The sequence below is a fragment of the Populus trichocarpa genome, chromosome 1 (assembly GCF_000002775.5).
Source record: "Populus trichocarpa isolate Nisqually-1 chromosome 1, P.trichocarpa_v4.1, whole genome shotgun sequence".
Classification (NCBI taxonomy): domain Eukaryota; kingdom Viridiplantae; phylum Streptophyta; class Magnoliopsida; order Malpighiales; family Salicaceae; genus Populus; species Populus trichocarpa.
Window position 1 is genome coordinate 15,138,993 of NC_037285.2, and position 18,901 is coordinate 15,157,893.

General features: G+C 35.2%; 1 protein-coding gene and 2 long non-coding RNA genes across 3 annotated transcripts in view; 1 reads left to right on the forward strand and 2 right to left on the reverse strand.

Moving 5' to 3' along the window:
* Positions 1 to 1,601: 1,601 nt before the first annotated feature.
* LOC127905243 (uncharacterized) overlaps positions 1,602 to 18,901 on the reverse strand; it is a 34,607-nt gene continuing 17,307 nt past the window's right edge. Inside the window, exon 2 of the long non-coding RNA XR_008059101.1 lies at positions 1,602 to 1,837. This is a non-coding gene — a long non-coding RNA (uncharacterized LOC127905243). The remainder of the gene's footprint in view (positions 1,838 to 18,901) is intronic.
* LOC7486626 (probable 2-oxoglutarate-dependent dioxygenase AOP1) lies at positions 1,687 to 3,105 on the forward strand. The gene is made up of 3 exons (XM_002298088.3): positions 1,687 to 2,060; positions 2,278 to 2,602; positions 2,754 to 3,105. The coding sequence occupies exons 1-3, from the start codon at positions 1,687 to 1,689 to the stop codon at positions 3,006 to 3,008; spliced, it is 954 nt and encodes a 317-aa protein (XP_002298124.1). The 3' UTR covers positions 3,009 to 3,105.
* On the reverse strand, positions 15,833 to 18,230 carry LOC112326766 (uncharacterized). The gene is made up of 2 exons (XR_002980661.2): positions 17,651 to 18,230; positions 15,833 to 16,206 (listed from the first exon to the last, which is right to left on the reverse strand). It is a non-coding gene; the product is annotated as an uncharacterized LOC112326766 (long non-coding RNA).

Consider the following 18,901-nt stretch of genomic DNA (forward strand, 5'->3'; position numbering starts at 1 on the left):
TATACTTCTCTCTTTTTGGGGAACCAATTGGTCTCTAGTTGTCCTTTTCTATCAAGAATATTTCACATGAAAATATGGAGAGATGGTGGATTATCAGGCTCTTCTTGGCCATAAACTTCTAGTACATATATTTCTCTCCCTTCGAGGGAACTAATTGGCCCTTGGTTGTCCTTTTGCATTTTCTAATTTCAATCAATATATATATATATTTCTCCTAGGGTAAAGTCACCACTTGGTGTTTATAGTTAATTAAAAATTAATTTTTATTTTGCATTTTTTTTAATTTTTTCCCTGTTTAGAAAAATTATGAATGATATCTTCAACAAATTAAATTGCTCAGCAATGTACATATTAAATTGATTTGGTATCAGGACAATAATGAAGTTGGCAAGCAGATACTTCAATTGATCTCGATCAATTATGTCATCCAAACAAGAAATAATATAGCCATGGTTAGAATCACATTAATTTGTTCATCAATGAAATTATTTTTTATCATTTTTTTATTAAAAAAATATTTTTTAGACGAATTAATTTCAATGAATCGAAAAGATTTAATTGTATCCCATCATGAAGAAATGGATGTGTCAACAATTGATCATTTTCTAAGTTCGAAATTGGCAGGTGAGGTTCTTACATCAAGCTAAAAGGATTCTTCTTTTTGTTTATCCTGGGGATATGATTTTTCATTTAGAAAATTAATATGGACAAAATTACAGTAAAGGTTTGCATATTACGAAAAAGAAAACCTAATCCAAATTATTTACATCGAAACTAGTTGACTCCCAGTATAAAGCTTCTTTTTCTTTCAATGCCAAAAAGGGTGAAGAAGGCATTGTTAATTGTTTTTTATAATCAAGACAAAAATTAATCGCAAATTAAAAAATTTATACATACATTCAATAAAATAAATTAAGAATTATATATATTAATAAATAATAAAAAGTTTATTGATTTTAACCAAAGATTGAGTCGAGAAATTGAGATAAAAATTCAATTTCTTGGAAAAAAAATGTTAAGTATTTGTTTCAGTTTAAAATCGGGTCTTTAAAGTTTTAATTGATTTGAATCAATAAGATAAAATTTTATTTTTTCCAATTGAGCATTAACTCAATGTCAAAATGTATTTTTAACATTATAAGAGCTCATATAAAGATAATCAAGATGAAAAATCAAATTCAATCTCAAGTTAACTTAATATGAAAAGATTAAATTGAAAATAAAAAAAATCAAATTAAAAAAAAACATTGTTAATAACTATTGTAACCCATAAAATATTGTGTTTTTAACAAGGATTAAAAACTATTACAACCTACATGATTAAAACTTGTTACATTTTCTTGTTTTTTTTTAAATATTCTTATCAAAACTGATTGCTTCACGTGTTCATGATTCAAAACACTATTTTACTATGAATCAATCTTGCAAAACAGTTGTTAAATAAAAAACGAAAGGCACAGTAAAGAAAAATGATGCAAATGAAATGAAAAAAAAAGTTTGAAGGATCCAATACAATACAAAAAAGGATGCAAATAAAAAACATAACCCAAGTTTTTTAATGTATAGTATAATAAATTTTCATATTACGACGGAGAACCTAATCCAAATTATTTACATTTAAATACACCTGAATTGAGATTTCTGTTCCTCATTTTTTCAACAAATTAAAAACCTAGTATCCTAAATATGAGCCAGGAAACTCCTTTTCAGCTTCCTTCAATAGATTTCTGCAAGTCAGATCTAAAGCCAGGAACTTCAGAGTGGGACTTGGTGAAATCTCAAGTTTGGAAGGCAATTTCAGAGCATGGTTGCTTCAAGGCTTTGTTTGACAAAATTCCTCTGCATGTCGAGAAGTCATGTCTTGGTGAAGTGAAAGAGCTCTTTGACTTACCCCTTCAGACCAAAAGGCAACATGTTTCTGAAATACCCTTTAATAGCTATTTTTGGAAATCCCCACCTCCGCTGCAATATGAAAGCTTCGGTATTGAGGATCCCAGCATCTTCGAAAACTGCAACAACTTCACCAATGTCTTGTGGCCACATGGAAACCCAGATTTTAGGTACGTGAGAACATTCTTTTCAACTTTTGGAGCTCAAACTGCAATAATATGCAATTCAATCATTATTATTTTCATATGGGCTAACGAAGGTGAAACAGAACTTGATCCACCAGCATATCGGTTAGGTTGAGTGATCATAAATCACTCGAAAAAAGTATTGCTATATATCCCAACTTCTCTTGTAATTAATCCAAAATCTTCCTTCTGTTTTCTGCAGAAAAAATATAAACTATTTTTCAACAAAAGTATCAGAATTTGAGAAACTCATAAGGAGGATGATTTTGGAGAGCATGGGTCTTGACAATTACTTGGATGAACACATGAGCTCGACTACTTGTGTTCTTAGAGTAATGAAATATCAAGTGCCTCAAATTACTGAACCAACGTATACCTCAAAGCCCCACACAGATAAGAACTTAATTACTATATTGTATCAAAATCAAGTTGATGGGCTGGAGGTACAAACCAAACATGGTGAGTGGATTGGTGTGGAACTCTCCCATGATCACTCTTTTGTCATCTTGATTGGGGAATCCTTTAGAGTAAGTCACTGTTCTTTCTGCATTCCATAAGTTTATTTGATAATATATTTGCTCAAGATTTGAAGTTTAAATTCTAGTTTAAGTAAATTCAAAATATACGGACGTACAAAACATAAGCACTTCCGTTTCTTATTGGAATTGATTTCTGCAGGCATGGACGAATGGTCGATTGCACCCGCCGTATCACCGCGTAAGGATGAGTGGAAGCGAGGCAAGGTACTCTGCTGGATTGTTTTCGTTTTTCAAAGCAGGTTATAAAACCAAAACCCCTGAAGACTTGATCGATGAAGATCATCCCTTGCTTTACAAGCCATTTGATTATTTTGAATTCCTCAAGTTTTTTTCGGCCTGGGCACCTAAGGCTCAGCCTAATCAGTGTGCTTTAAAGGCTTATTGTGGTGTGTGATATTCGTAATCTTAAATTAAAGCAACCTTGTGAGGTCGCTGTTTTTTTTTACTTTGTAATAACTAATAATGAAAGAGTGAATGTTGGTTCGGTATAATGTAAGTCATAACTAGAGTTGTTCAAGTTATAATGTTAATAATAATAATAATAATAATAATAATAATCTTAGCTTGTTTAAAGAAAAGCTTATAAGCGTATATTTACCTTTTAAAAAAACGAAACCAAAAAAAACTTTTAACTCTATTTGGAAAGAAAATTCTACACTAACTAAAAATATAAACAACAAACAACATCTTTGACATCATCTATATCTTCTGGGCATGATCGATTTTAGTCAATCATGATCAATTTGTCAACATGGTCGATTTTGATCAATCAAGGTTGATCATGGTCAATTTTATTATGAAACTGTTTTGACACGGACAAATTTTTTCTTGGATTTTACCTTGTCCAACTAGTTAAAAAACAAATCCTCCAAATGTTCCATGCTAGTCTTATATATTTACTGAAAGACATGTCTTCTAGTTAATACCCACATATAGAAATGTTGGTTTATCATAACGATAAGGATAAATTTGAAAAACAATGAAGGTTTTAAAATACCTATAGTTTCTAGTAGATTGATAGTATAACTATTTTCATTGATCTTTCGTATTATGTTGTGAGATCCACATTTATGTTGGGTTTCTCAATACACATAATCACAACGAAAATAATAATTTTAAGATTTTTTAGAAGTCTCATGGATCCTATTAGAAAAAGTATGATTCTTTAGGACTTGAGTGAAGATTACCTGAAAATCATTTCTTCTTTCTAGGGTTTGATAAACTCTTCAAGTTTAGGTTGTCATAAATTACAAGTCATCCAATTTTCTGGTTTTGAATGTTAGAGAATAATATAAATTATATATTGGGACCTCACCTAACATCTTAAGATTTTGGATTGAGATGGATCTTTGATGTGATAATAGAGCTAGCCATTATGACTAAACGATAACAAATTTGAAATTAATTAATAGCGCAAGGTAGTGTAGACTTATGCAAGTTTCAAACTCAATGGACTTTCACTTGAGGGGATGTGTTAGAGAATAATATAAATCATATATTAGGCCCCTACTTAACAATTTAAGCTTTTGAGTTGGGATAATTCTTTGACATCTAACCATAATCCAAATGAATCATCAGATTAGAAATCTCCTAAACCATTCAAGAGAGAGGAATTGTTATGCCTAGAGTGCTAACTCTTTTATTAATTTCTCTACCTATATACTTACGTTTAGGTATAAAAAAAAAGTATGAGACATAACATTTTATTTATATAGAAAACTTGATAACCTTATCAATGGTAAAATATCACTTTGTCTCCTAAAAACAATATCACATTTTATTTTAAGACAGCCATTAGAGATTTATGCAATCAAATTCTCACTTGATTTTTTTTAGGTCTAGAATTGCAATTCCGTATATAAATTACACTCTACTCCTCGATTTCTAATTTATCTACAATCTAGTCCCATTTGATTAATCATCCTAGTTAATTTCTTATCAATAATTCTTAATATGTATGACGCATTAGATTCATAATATATTGGCTCAAACATAAAACATAATCTTATTCATGATAGGGTTAAATGGATTAAATAATTTAACTTATTATCAATTCAACAAATTGATTGATTTATATTTAAAAATAAAGTGCAGTGTCATAACCTAATTTCTGACCCACACGTTTTTTTTTATAGATTTCAAAAAAACTAAAAATTTCCAAAAGATATATATTTTCAATAAATTTAGCCAATTTTAAATGCTTTATTATTTTTATCACTTTTTTATTATTATTATGCGTCAAGTTAAGATAGAAATAATAATAAAAAAGAACATAAAATAAAAAGAGAATAAAATAAATAGAATAAAAAGAATAAAATATTATTGGGGATAAAATGGGACTAATAATTGAATTTAACAAGCAGAGAATTGAGTTGAAAAAAAGGTAAAAAAAAAAAATCATGAATAATTTAGGATGTAATTGAGAACATGATTGAAAAGAAAATTAAGAAAAAAGGTTTGGTTTGGTGTTAATTAAAAGAATTAAAGAACCAAAGATGAATTCATAGCAAGCAACCAAATTTAAAGGTTCAATTAGGGATGAAAAAAAAGCTTTAGGGTAAAAGTGACAAAAATTACATAATTTTAAAAACCAAGTACTAAACTGTATAAATTCCTAACAAGAAGATCCTTAAGATTGTGAAGGAGAACTTTGACTTTAGGCTTGGGATGATGACCATCAACCTGAAACGTGATGATAATATGTTCTTGAAGATAGCAACATACAAATATTCTGGAAGGGATGACCCAAACTTCATTTAGAAGGTTGTCAAGCCCCTGAGAAACTCAAGCTTAAAGAGTTATTTATCATATCACTATTGTTTGATGTTTGTTTTATTGGTACTTGATGAATAATTTGGCTTGTTTTCTAGCTGCTAGTCTAAAAAAGAAGAAGAAGAAAATAATTTATTTTATGGGTTTGAATTTATTTTTGGATGTTCTGTAATATTTTTTATAGATGTAATATAATTTAAGTTGGGTCAATTTGATCTTAAATAGGCCTAACTAATGTGAATGACACCTTTTAGATCTTTTTTTAGGTATGGTCAAAAGTGTAAGACCAAAGATCAATTTTTACCATCTATACAAGTCTAAAGCCTATTTTTAAAAATGGTATTTTTGACAAGTCTTCTTGTTTTAGAGATCGATGTTGAATTCTTCATGAATAGTCTTTTCAACAAGTCTCTTTTTAAGAGTTTTGTTGTTGCTCATTTTTGCGCCCCATGTGCTAAAGATGGAGCGTACCTCTCTTGAACCAAATACAGGAGTTTAGTTCATGACTTTTGAGGAATTGACAAAAACAGAGAAGAAAGAAATGTTTTTCGAACCCTATTTCAATTGTTTTCTACTATTTTTATCTTTCCCCTTCGTTGCCGAAATCGTCAGGATTCTTAGATTAGTTAGGAGTCTTCGTGATGATAAACTTGTCCTTTCTTTATCTGGTCTTTAAATTTAAATAAATCCCTCAGAATTTGAATTAAAAAAATGATTCTGCTGTTGTCGCAATTCTGTTGTAATACTAATTTTGTTTCGACTTAGGCTTTGATTCTGACTTGACTTCGTGCAATATCTGGCTATTCCAACTATACGTTGTCATTCATGACATGTTAAAGAGTTGATTCGCACCTTTATTGGGTCCTTCAGCCTGCTATTCTTAGGTCAGACTCTCAGTCGTATGAGGATGCTCGGCATTGTTAGTTTCCAAATCAGATCAGAAGACCCTTTTTGACCAACCAGATTGCGACTGAATTCTATTCTTCAAAAAAATTTTATCTAACTTTGAATCCTTCATGAAAGTTGTAGTCTTGTACGTGTAGATGAATTTGGGTTTGTGAATCGCCAAATTTCGATGTCATAAGCTCAAGATATTCACATTTGAATATCTAATGTGAAAGTAGAGAATCCTATCACGAGAAGGATCCTGACCTGAGTTTGCAGGTCTGATTCGAGGGACCCGATTTAATGTTTCAAGGATTTATCGGGTTAATTAAGGACCAATTTTAAACTTTTGAAAATTAATTGGTTTCGTTGAAGGAATTAAGAACAGGGACTGGATCAAAAAACATCATAATCAACTGGCTTTGCAAAAAAAAAAAAAAAAGAGAACATGTGACTATAATATAGAACATCAAGGCTAATATTAAGGAAGCAATATGTCAAGGAGATAATTACTGAATCATATATGTTAAGAAAATAATTACTGCAATATAAAAGACCATATATATAGGATTTGGTTAGTGCTGGTTATGGAAAATAATTACTGCAATATAAAAGACTGTAGATAAAGGAATTGTTGGTATTGGTTATAGAAGACAATCTCTGCAATAATTATTGTAATATTTTCTTGAATAGCACGGGTAAAAATTTCTATATAAATGAACCTGTAGCTATATGCACATGAGGGATTTGTTTAGAGAAAAAAAGTGAGGGGAACACAAAATAAAAAACCCTAAATCTAAACCCTCTCTAAAGGAGCCGCGACCCCAAAAAGGAGGGCTAAGCGAGAGAGCCCCCAGACAAGCCTCCCTTCTCCCTTCAGCCGCAGACTCTCCCTTCCCTTTCTCTACACAGAAGTCACCTCTCATTTCCCTTTGCCAGCCAGCCATTTCAGCTCCCTTTTCTTCTCCCTTTCCCCGCTGGTACTCATTTCATCTCTCTGACAGACCCCTCTCTTTTGGCCAAAACCAGAGAAACAAAGTCTCACCGAGAGCCCCCGTAAACACCAGCCCTCACTCCCTTTTCTTACCGTGAGCATGCACCATCCATAGCAGCAGTAACCATCTCTTCTTAGTAGAGACAAGACGGACGCAAATGAGAGGAAGGACGAACAGAAAAAAAAAAGGGGAGAACATAGAGAGAGGGAGGGAGGAAGACAAAAAATAAAGAGGGAGGAAAAGGGGAAGCACCGGAAAGAAAACTAGAGAACAAACGGACAAAGAATTAACACAACAGGAAGAGCCACAGAGAGAACAAAACACATATATATACGAAGAAACAAACCCAGAAAAAACATGAAAAACCAGAGAGAACGAACGAGCAGAAGGAAAGAACATAAACAGACGAAAACACAGAGAGACCAACCAGCACTCCTTCGCCATCGCCTTCGTCCCTTCGTTTTCGTCTCCAGTTTCTTCTCCTCCAGCGGTGCAACTTTTTCTTCCATAGGCACGGTGAGCTCTGGAAAGCAATAACAGCACCTCCATTTTATGCACTAGCGGCATCCTTGTTGTAACCCATTTTGGGGTCCCCATAAAATATATATATATAAAATATATATATATATATATATATATATATATATATATATATATAGCCGGAAGAAATTAGAAAAATAATAAGAGGTGGGAGCGCTCAGAAAAGAATCAGAAAAATTGACTAAGGAGGTTCGAAAATACAAGGAGTGAAATTGTTTACAGTATATACTTGAATGAGGAGAGCCCTGTTGGAAGAGAAAATTTAATTTGAAGAGAAAAGGCCAAAATTGGATGTTTATGGACTCATTTGGATTTTATTGAAGGTTTAATTGAATTTATAGAGGTTTTGATTGCAAGAAAAATTGATTTTTAAGTCAATTTGGGCTTTAATTAGAAGAAATTTAAGTTCTGGGGCCAAAATATATTTTTTAGGAATTTATTAGGTCAAATCAGGGGCTTAATTGCATAAATATTGAAGTTTAAGGGCCAATTGGGGACTTAATTGAAGAAATCCGAAACCAAGGACCAAATTGGAAAAGGCGCGTAAGTATAGGGGCTGCAATTAACAAAATCCGGGGGCCAAATTGAAGAAATTGAAAGTTTAATGGCCAATTAAGGATGAAATTGCCTAAATCCGAGACCAAGGACTATATTGCAAAAGGCGCGTAACTTTGGGGCCGAAGGTGAAGTTATGTCGAGACTAAATTGCATCAAATCAGAAGTTTTAGGGTCAATTAGGGAATAATATTGAACGAAACTGAAAGTCGGAGGACTCAATTGAAAATTGGCAAAGAAATCCCTACGGCGCCGTTTTGCATTTAAGAAAGGGGGCAGGAACCAGGCGACGCGTCACCCGGTACTGTTCATTTTCTTCCCCACCAAGCTGCCCGAGTGGCCGACTTCCAAGCATGTTTTCTGCCTCGTTTGGCCCCCAAATCCGACAAAGCATGCACCAACATGTCCACCTGGAACCCCTTTATCCCGGGGAGTGGTCCGGTCGGGTCAAAAAGGTTTGGAACGGCTCCGTTTTTTGGCCCAAATCGTGCACCTCGGGCAGTCTGCAAATTTGGCAGTTCGAGGTGCACACTTTGAACCAACGGTTTGAATTACTCAAGTCGAATCAAGGGCTGGGACGTTTTTCCCATTGAAGACAAGATTACCCTCTTTCCGGCCCTATAAATAGGATTAATTTTCATGCTCAAAGGGTTGGCAAAGGAGAGCTCAAAGTCGGCACAAAATAAGCTTTCCTGCCCGGTTTCCTGCAACCAGCCCTCATTTCCAGCTTCTTTTCCCAAACCAGAGGAGCCTCCTCTGCATTCCCCCATCTCCCTTTCACTCGCCCCTCTTTTTGACAGAACAGTCTCCCCTCACTCCCTCATTTCCATCGCCAGGTCTCTCCTCCATTCGGCCCCAGCAGCGGCTGAACAGCAGCAGTAACGTCCCTCTCCATCCCAGCTATTCCCTTCCATCGGCCTCCCTCCCCGGCCAAATCACAGCAGCCCCATTTCCCTTCCAGCCGCCAGCCACACCTGGAGAACCCCATAACAGCAGCCGAGTTCCTCCACCACAGAGCCGTCCCCATCATCTCCTCAGCAGCGACAGCCTCCACAGGAGCAAGCCTCCGCCTTCCAGCCTCTTCACCGGCCAACAACAGTCCTCCTTCCTCCAGCGACGCCCAGCAACAACCGGAGTAGCAGCTCCTTCCTCAGTCACACCAACAGCTCCAGCCGAGAGCTTTCCTTCTCCTCTGCAGGAATCTGCTCCTTCTTCTTCCAGCCGGGACCAGTGCACGCCAGCAAAGAAACCGCCTCTGTCGCGCCAGGTAAACTTCCCTTCCCCCTCATTTCATTTTCGTCTCTTGCGTTTCCTTCTGCATGCAGAACCTTCGGTCTGCATGCAGGAGGATGGGGGGAAAATAATTCCCCCTGTTGGTTTCTTGTGCTGGGCCAGACTTGTTCTGGCCCAGTTAGTTTTGTTGCTGGGCCCGGCTGATCCTGGCCCAGCTCTGCCTTCCGGGTAGGGTCCGGCCCAGAAGAAAAATACCAGATTTTTGTTGGGCCAGGATCGGCCCAACACATTTTAGGGCTGAGTCCGGCCCAGTTCGTTGGGCCGGCCCAGCCCAACCCAATTATATATTATATGTTATGTATATTATATTGTGTTTGTATTATTTATATCTAGATATATACATAGAAAAATTAATTAATTTCGTCGAAAATTATTCCAAAAAATATGTGATTTTCTGCAAGTTCATTACTGTATTTTGATCAATATCGGTTTGTATTTTTATACTGTAAAGATACAAATCCGGTATTCAAATACCCGGTTTTCGTCAAGACATAAAAAAATAAAATAAAATATTTTAAAAATGTTTTGTTTTCATGCATACGGCCTAGTCTCTCCAATATATATATATAAATATTATAACATCATATTTTTCACACAACAAAGAAAATTTCAAAACAATATATGTATTAGCATGCATTTTGGCTTTAATAACCCGTTTATTCAAGCCATGAGAACTAGGCCAATATTTCAAAAATTCAAAAAAAATCTTTTTGTCTTCTTTTAGTATTTGGGATTACGAATTTATACGTAAAACGTATTCCTGATATTAAAAATATGGTTTTTTTACATAGACATTAGAACGGTTAGGTTTTACCCGATAAGATAAGGACCTCCTTATTGAGGAGGACTTTTCTTGAACCATAGACGGACCAACAACTAGGAAACACAACGAGACCTTGAATTTTATCGGACACATAAACAATGCAGCTTACCTTAGGTAGGGCGTATTTGGGGTGCTAATACCTTCCCTTCACGCAACCAGTCCCCGTACCCAATCTCTGAGACCAGTTAGGGTTCCTAGTGACCAAAATACTAGGTGGCGACTCCCATTCCATTTTCTACCAACAAAAGACAATATTTTCTTGTCTCCCCACATTTGCCAGATAGATACCATACACACCTCCTAGATTTTAAAAGTGAAATTTTCGCCGCGACGCCGCGCACCCGCGACAGTCCTCACCAGTAGACCAACGGTGCAACTTATTCTTCGCCAGCACAACAATCTCTTCACTGACGCTTCTTAACAGCCCAGTCGTCTTGCACCGGCTACAACCATGGAGTCATTTTCAGCCCCGACAGCCATCACTAACTCACAGCCCCTTAACCATCGAGAGCAAGTATTAGCCGAAGCTGCCCACAGGAAAACAGAGAAAGAGCAAGAAAACACAGAGGGAAGAACATCCATTCCGCCAGCACATCACACTTTCATCATCGTCTTCGCCATCTCCAGAGAGAGCATCGGCAAGAAGAGACAGAATTAGTGATAACCGGTCGTGCGCAAGAAACTGCAGCATCATCATCTTCGCCCATCAGCAATCAGGTAAGCATCTTGCACTCTTTCCACTTTTGCAAATTTAATTACACGGTTACTGTGCATGCTTTTTTTACTGTTCAAGTGAATTATAATTCACTTGAACAGTAACTAAGGATGCATTTTTTTTCCCAGCCAGGTCACTGGTCTCGGCGAGTGACCCGGCTACGCTGGCTGGGTCCAGCCCAGCCACATGGGTCGAGCTGGACCCAACCCAAAAAAAATAATATAAAAAAAAACAGAGAGAGAGATTTATGATTTTCTGGCAGATTTATTTTATGGTCTATTTTTTTATATATATTGTAAAAAATATTAATCTCGCATTTAGAATACCTGGTTTTCAATGCAAATGCGGTAAATATACATATATATAAAAAATGTTTTCATGTATACGACCAATACCCTAACATATTTTAAATTTCTTAAAAAAAAAAACAAATATTCAAAGTTTTAAAAAAATGTGCTTTAGCATGGATTTCTTAAATAAAAAAAATTATTTTCTTGCATTCTGGATTTTACAACATGTTTGTAAAACTCCAAAGGGTGTTGACCAATATTCCAAAAAATACAAAAATCTTATTTTTGAGAGAATTCATCTATTATTTACTGTTAATGTTTGGATAAAGAAATCCCAAATGAATGAATATCTAAAATATTATTGGGAATAACTTGTTATTATTTGCTGTTAATGTTTGGATAAAGAAACCCTAAAGGGTTAATATCCAAAATATTTTTTTAGGAATAATAAGTCATCACACATCCTTGAAAGAAACCTCGATTATAATTGAGGACATTTTATTTTTTTTTACTCCACGGTTTACGAGCCGTGAGAGTATTAAACACCAAGGCAAAAATAGGCTTTTAAAGCGCTCTGAATTTCCTTAGATTTCTGAATTTTTATCCCTCTTCCTTGCGATTTACGAGTCGCGAACACTTGAAATACTAAGGGAAAAATGAGTTTTTAAAGCATATTGAATCTCCTTAGATTTCTATCTTAGCTATCTTTTAATTCATAGGTTATAAATTTATTTCAAATCAAACACAGATTTTAAGAGATCTGCATCGGTTCTTCTTGGCACTCTGTAGACATATCTAAAGGTATGATCTATATTAGCCAAGGGTTCTCGCTTTTAGACTTTGAACCCAAGCTCATTCATCATAGCAAACATATCATAGGAAAACTGATTAGAGAACACTAACACCATAGCAAGGCAAACCAAACACCTAGCAGCTTACCTTAGGTAGGGCGTACTAGGGGTGCTAATACATTTCCTTTACGTAACCAGTCCCTTGCCTTAGAATATCTGAAAGACCAGTTAGGTTTCCTAGTAACCATAATACTAGGTGGCGACTCCCTTATTCACAAAAAAAAACCCGACATGAATCCCCGCTCCCGAGAAGGGTCACCGCGACGCCGCGCTCCGCCGCGAGGGTGCGACAGGATGGCGACTGCACTAGGGACCCTTGGACTAGGTTTGGTAATTTGTTTGTTTATGTTATGTATTGTTGGTTTTTGTTTCTTTATATGAATGGTTTACTTTGTTCCAAAGCTTGAGCATGCATCTTTACATCTTGTCATACATGGTATATCGGATATGGATAAGATCTTGTTGCATCCTGTCATGCATCACCTTTATTTTTATTATCTTTTTGAGAGCACACACATTAAACTTTAAGTTAAGTTGGGAACTAGTAGCTTGCCTTATGACTTGAGTCAAGGTTTAAGTTTGTGTAAACCCCAACTCTTTGCTGAGTGTTTAGACTGATAGTTATTGGTGCACGTGCCATTCCATTATCTGTTGAGCCCCCATATTGCCTTTACGAGGGTGATCACTGGACAACAAAAGACCCTCTTTAGAGATCAAGTAGTGAACATACCCTATGTCTCACATGAAAGAACTAGAACCCATCCTTAGGGTGTACGCTCCATAATATCTTTTGCATCAAAACAAATCCCAAGGCATTATTAATTCCAGGACTTGTGAACGAAATGGCCACCACTGCTAAATTTTCCATCATGGAATATGGGAAAAATTTTGAACTGTCATAATTGACTGAGAGAGACTGCCGTAGAAGTGATGCTAAGAAGTTATCGCCAATCAAGAACCTGAATTGCATTATGAATGAGGTGAACAAGTTAATAGCTCACTTCCAAAATGTGGATGACATTGCATTTCTTAGGAAATATGGACGCTTGGTAGAGATTGCAAAGGTAGAAGTTTTACACCCAGCTGTACGAGCTTTGGTTCACTTTTGGGATCCGGATTACCGATGTTTTTCTTTTGGGAGCATAGACCTATATCCTACTATGGAAGAAAGAATATGGGATGTTGACTGACTTTCCAAACTATCCATATAAGATCTATTTTACTTTGAGATCTGACAAGGTCATCCCTGGACTGTCAAAGCTACTTAGGATCTTTAACTTGGAAAGGTCTTTGGAGAAGAATGCTACCGGGCTGAAATGGAAGTTTCTAGAAGTTGAACTAGAAAAGAAGTCAGGATCAGAAAAAGAGAGATTGATTGCCTTAGGCATATTTGGCCTTGTGTTGTTCCCAAGGAAAACAGGTGTAATAAGTTTGGATGCCGCTGCTGCTTATATAAAGTATGAGAACACATAAATCAATCTGGTGGCTGCCATTTTAGCTGAAACCTTCCTAACGCTTAACCATTGTAGGAGGACCGGAAAAGGAGCAATGAGGTGTTGCACATAGTTGCTGTATATCTGGATGGTTAGCCATATTGAAACGAAAAAGCCTATTTTCAACATTTTTTGTTGGTTCAACAAAAGACCCCTAATGATAGTGGAAGAAGAAGAATTGGGAGCTTTAGACAACCAAGGTTGGGTAGGCAAACTAGAAAATTTTCCTAATAGTGATTTCAAGTGGAGAGCCCCATGGGTCACAACAATGAATGTCCTGATGAGCTGTGGGCAAAGACATTGGGTGCCAATGGTAGGGATTACAGGTTACGTGAGTTATGCTCCTGCCCTTGTGGTAAGGCAACTTGGGGGCATGCAGTGTGTTCCAAGGACTATGGGAATTGCTCAATTCTACGAGTTGTTTAAAGACCTCATTGCACAAGAAGTTTTGGAGATCATCAAACAAGATTGGAAGCATCTGGTTTTGGTTAAGATGGAAGGTTTGAGGGATCCAAGTGCAAGTGAAGAATACACCAGATGGAGAGACTTATCTACTTTAGCCATGCCTTATGTAGGAGTCAGATCTTCCCAAACTATGGAAGAGCCGATTAAAAGGAAAAGGATCAACAATGAAGAAGAACTGAGAGGAAAAATGGAAAAACTTTAGATAGAGTTTAGCAAAAGCAAAAAAGACAAAGCAATGTTAGAAGAAATGGTATTGGAAGGAGATAAAAAGAGAGTCTTTCTAGATGAGCAAATACAGTCTAGAGATGCAAGAATAACAAAGCTTGAGTTAAAGTTGGGTAAGGAAGAAGATTGCTAGGGAAAAAAGTGAGAAGGAGCTAGGAAGGATGAGTTTGGATTGGATGCAAAGGTGCTCTGAACTTGAAGCATTGGAGATTGACTTTAACAATTGCCAAGGAAACGCAGAATATTACCAAGAAAAATTTGAACAAGTTCAATTTAAACTTATGGATAGGATTGGGAAGTATGAAGATTTAACAAGAAATATGTGGAGTTGGAAAGCTGTTTGGCGGGGATTGCAAAAGAAGAAAGTAAGAGGAAAGGTTTTGAGGCTGTTGAAGCAGAGTTAGCGTTTAAGAAGAATGAGATAAAAGTTCTGAGGATAAAACTTGGCACGGAACACGAAAAGGTGACGTATTTGGACAAGAAGCTAGCAGCAATGGAAAAACACAAGGATCAAATCAACACCAACAATGCTGCTTTGAACAAAATCAATATGTCGCTCATTGAAAAGATGACCAAGACAGATGAGCAAATGGACGAACCTACTGCACCTGCTCGGATTATTAGAATTAATGCGTGAAATGTGGGAGGGGACATCATTCGCTATCGCTGAAGTTTAGCTGAAACCGATGTCTTTTTGGAAAAAATTGAGAACCACGGCTTTACCTTCTTACCTTTAGCTAGAGAGGTGGTGGAAGAAATATACTAGTGAATTTTGTATTTCTAAAAAAATATAATGAACTTATCAAGCATTAATGAGAAGGGACATTGACCCACCTTTTATGCAAAATCTATCTCTTGGCGAAAATGATTCAAGCTTACAACTCAAAAGGTATTACTCTTAACAAGCAATGTAACAAGATGCTTATGAGGTGGTGGCCATCAATCGTTCACGGGAAGGCTGTATCCATATCCAATATACAAAACATTCTTATCATAATCATGCATTATACCATGCATATGTGCACACATTTGAAATCTGTAAAGAACTTTTTCTTCATAAAGCGCATGATCTCATAGCATTTGAAATCTTTTACTTAAAAGAACTTTTTTATGCATGACTAAGGAATCATAATATGCTCAAGATGACTCCCTCAATTCCCTAGTTGGAGAGAACCAAATCAAATCTAAACTTGACATATATTTGCACACGACACTGGGGGGCAAGAAGTGCACATAGGGGTACATAATGAATCAAAGCCCAACATTAAGGAGTATCATCATGAAAACCTCTGAAACACCTTGATGAGAATTGCATAAAAAAATATGATGATTGCATTAAAAGTTTCAGTTTTCATGAACAAAACTAGATCCTTTGAGTATTCCGGTTCAAGAGAACAGGCCGGGCAAATAAATGGAAACAGGAGCTCGAAGAAGTCTACAACGGAAAGGGGGACCTATGTTTCCAAAATGGATAACAAAAACATGCATGCTATATTTTCATAACACTAACCTGGTAGGAAAGGTGTGACAAAAGCCAAATTAGTTCCATGTTTTTGGGAACTGCTGAGGTACAAAATCTCAGGTCAACAGAACTACGGAAAAGGATAGGAACTGTGAACCAGCACTGCTTCATTCCTCGAGGTAAGATGATTTCTTTTAAACCAGCACTTCAATGAATTCAATTTCTTTCCTAAAAGGCACAAATTCAATGAATTCAATTTCTTGCCCCAAAGATATAATTTCTTATGATGTCAATTATACACAATACATATAGATTTTCTTTTTGTATTCTAACATTATAAGAACAAATAAAATAATTAAATAGGCAAAAGGAAGACCCTTACTTAGAGCTCCAACTATATGTGCTCATAATAAGTCAGATCTCATACTGGACATTCCTCCTACAATCCCAACGATAACAAATCAACATTTTGGTTTGGCCAAACATATAAATTCATTCATTTGGAAATTAGTTCAATCCAAGTATTTAAATTCACAATTTACATACATATTTGTACAAACTTAGTACATTTCAACCATACACGAAGTCAGTCCATAATTACTCATATTTATGGCTATCAGAGCAACCAACATTCATGCACTTTCTGAGCTGTTGTAACAGTCCATATTCTTACACATTAGGGTTTCCATAGTAGCCCTTATTTTCCAAGTGTTAGGAATGTCATAATAAACATAAATTGCTCTCATTTGGGCTCTCATAACAGCCCAAACTTCCATGAATTTAAGCTGCCTTAATAGCCCGTTTTCCTACACACCAACGCTACCATAACAACCTTTATTTTTCGCATGTTTAAGCAGTCATAACAGCCCTAAATCCCATTGTTTAGGTTATCATTACAACCCAAATTTCAAAAATTTTAGGCTGTTGCGATAACCTGTTCTTCCATATATTAGGCTAAATAATAAACCTTTGTTTACATGCTCGAGCTATTGTAATAGTTTTTTGCATACACATGACTGTTATAACATCCCTTATACACGCCTAATAATTCACACAACACACTCCTAAAATCTAACAAAATTCGAAGTCCTTTTTATCCCCCAATCTTTGCCAAAACATTCAACTCAACAACTCACACACACATTTATATTTCAAACACAACAACTTATTTCGTCAAATATATGGTGGACATTCTATTAAACCCTTTACATAAAATTTAAACATTCTTAACCTTCCAAAAATACACTACACATAACTAAAATAATATTAAGCATTCAAATCATCACATTATTACAAAACAACCTAAACTAAATTCAAGTTTTCAAAGTTTTCCCTCCATTATTGCAATTATCAATTTTAATCATTTTTAGCAAATAATACCTCCAATACTAATAATCCCAATTTTAACATTTAAAATCAAATTAAGCATGTAATTATTATCATATTACAAGAACAAATGAAAATCCTTATAATTTTGAATCACCCTTCAATATTCAAGAACTAGTATTTTGACCATAATAACTAAATTCAAGACAAACTAATTTATAATATTTCCAATGTGTGTACTAATAAGATATGATGCACTTTGGCAATTTATCGATATAGTTTGCCAAAAATACTAATAATTAACACTACTTAGAATCTCAATGGAAAGGTGATCCAAAACATATACCTTCGGTAGAAAATCAAACACCTTAATTCCTCGCCTTGTAAACCCAAAATGAATGGAGCACAAGATGGTAGAAAATGGTTATCACATATAATGACTGACATGAAATGCTTTCAATTGCATTAAATCCATAGCATCTCTCTCTAATCACTTTCTTATCCCAAATCCATTAATCACCCACATCCCATAAACAATCTCCATCATCGCCATTCATTTTCTCATTCTCAATAAAATCAGCAGTGCCTCAACACTGCAACCAGCCTCCAACCATCGGCTAAGAACCCACAGCAACCATCACTGTTTCTTCCAACTTGCGATAACACCACCAACGCCTCCATAACCAGCGACGTTATCTTTCCTTCAGTTTCAGCTGAGACAGCCCTCATTACCTTCCCTGCCTGTCGATAGTGGTAGTGGCGTCGTTCCTTCTCACATGCACCAACTCCAACAGTCCTCTAACTCGTGCCAGTGATAGTAACTCTCAGTCCCGACCACATTGACCAGTGTTTTCTCTCTCTCAGCCACTCTAAGGGCAAGAAGCCCTAAACAAAGGAAAACGCCCAAAATCGATTTGAGCTCTTCACAGTTTCTCTCTCTCTTGCTTGCAGGTTATTAATTAGGCGCGTGACAACCATGTGATTCGTGTTCAATGGAACTTAATTGGCCATAGCTTAATAGATTTTTCTAATTTGTGTATTTAAATTTTGTGTATATTGATATTTTTGTGTCTTTTTTATTGTGAAAAATTCATATTTTGATATTTGATAGTAATGCTATAAAAAAAATTAATAAAACAAAAATTTAAAAATAATAATAAAATGACTCAATAATCATTTTGTAATTATTAGAGCTTGTGGTATATTAATTTAAGTTGAATTAACGTGATCTCATTAAAATTCATTGAATAATAAAAACAATATTATGCTCCATTTTAAAACAATCAAAATAACTTAGCCAAACCTCAGTTATATTTTTATCATTTTTATAGTTCAATATTCATTTTAGAAACAATTAAGATGACAAGTCTCATTAATTTTTATAGGACTTGATATCAAAATATTATGAAAAAGAAGTTTTATTTCCAGGGACCAATAATAATTTTTATAAATGACTAAAACGATAAGTCTCATTTTTAAAAAGAAACTGGTATTAAAATTTTAAAATCAAATACGGATTACGTTTAATTTTAGTAATTTTGATGAAATTTTTTTAAAAAAACTTAACATTGATATTTTTGATAAATTTATTATTTTT

Excerpts from the sequence above, each read along its gene's own strand:
- LOC7486626 (XM_002298088.3), top strand. The coding sequence starts at position 1,687 with ATGAGCCAGGAAACTCCTTTTCAGCTTCCTTCAATAGATTTCTGCAAG. Across the intron at positions 2,061-2,277 it reads CATGGAAACCCAGATTTTAG|AAAAAATATAAACTATTTTT; the intron begins GTACGTGAGAAC and ends TGTTTTCTGCAG. Across the intron at positions 2,603-2,753 it reads TGATTGGGGAATCCTTTAGA|GCATGGACGAATGGTCGATT; the intron begins GTAAGTCACTGT and ends TGATTTCTGCAG.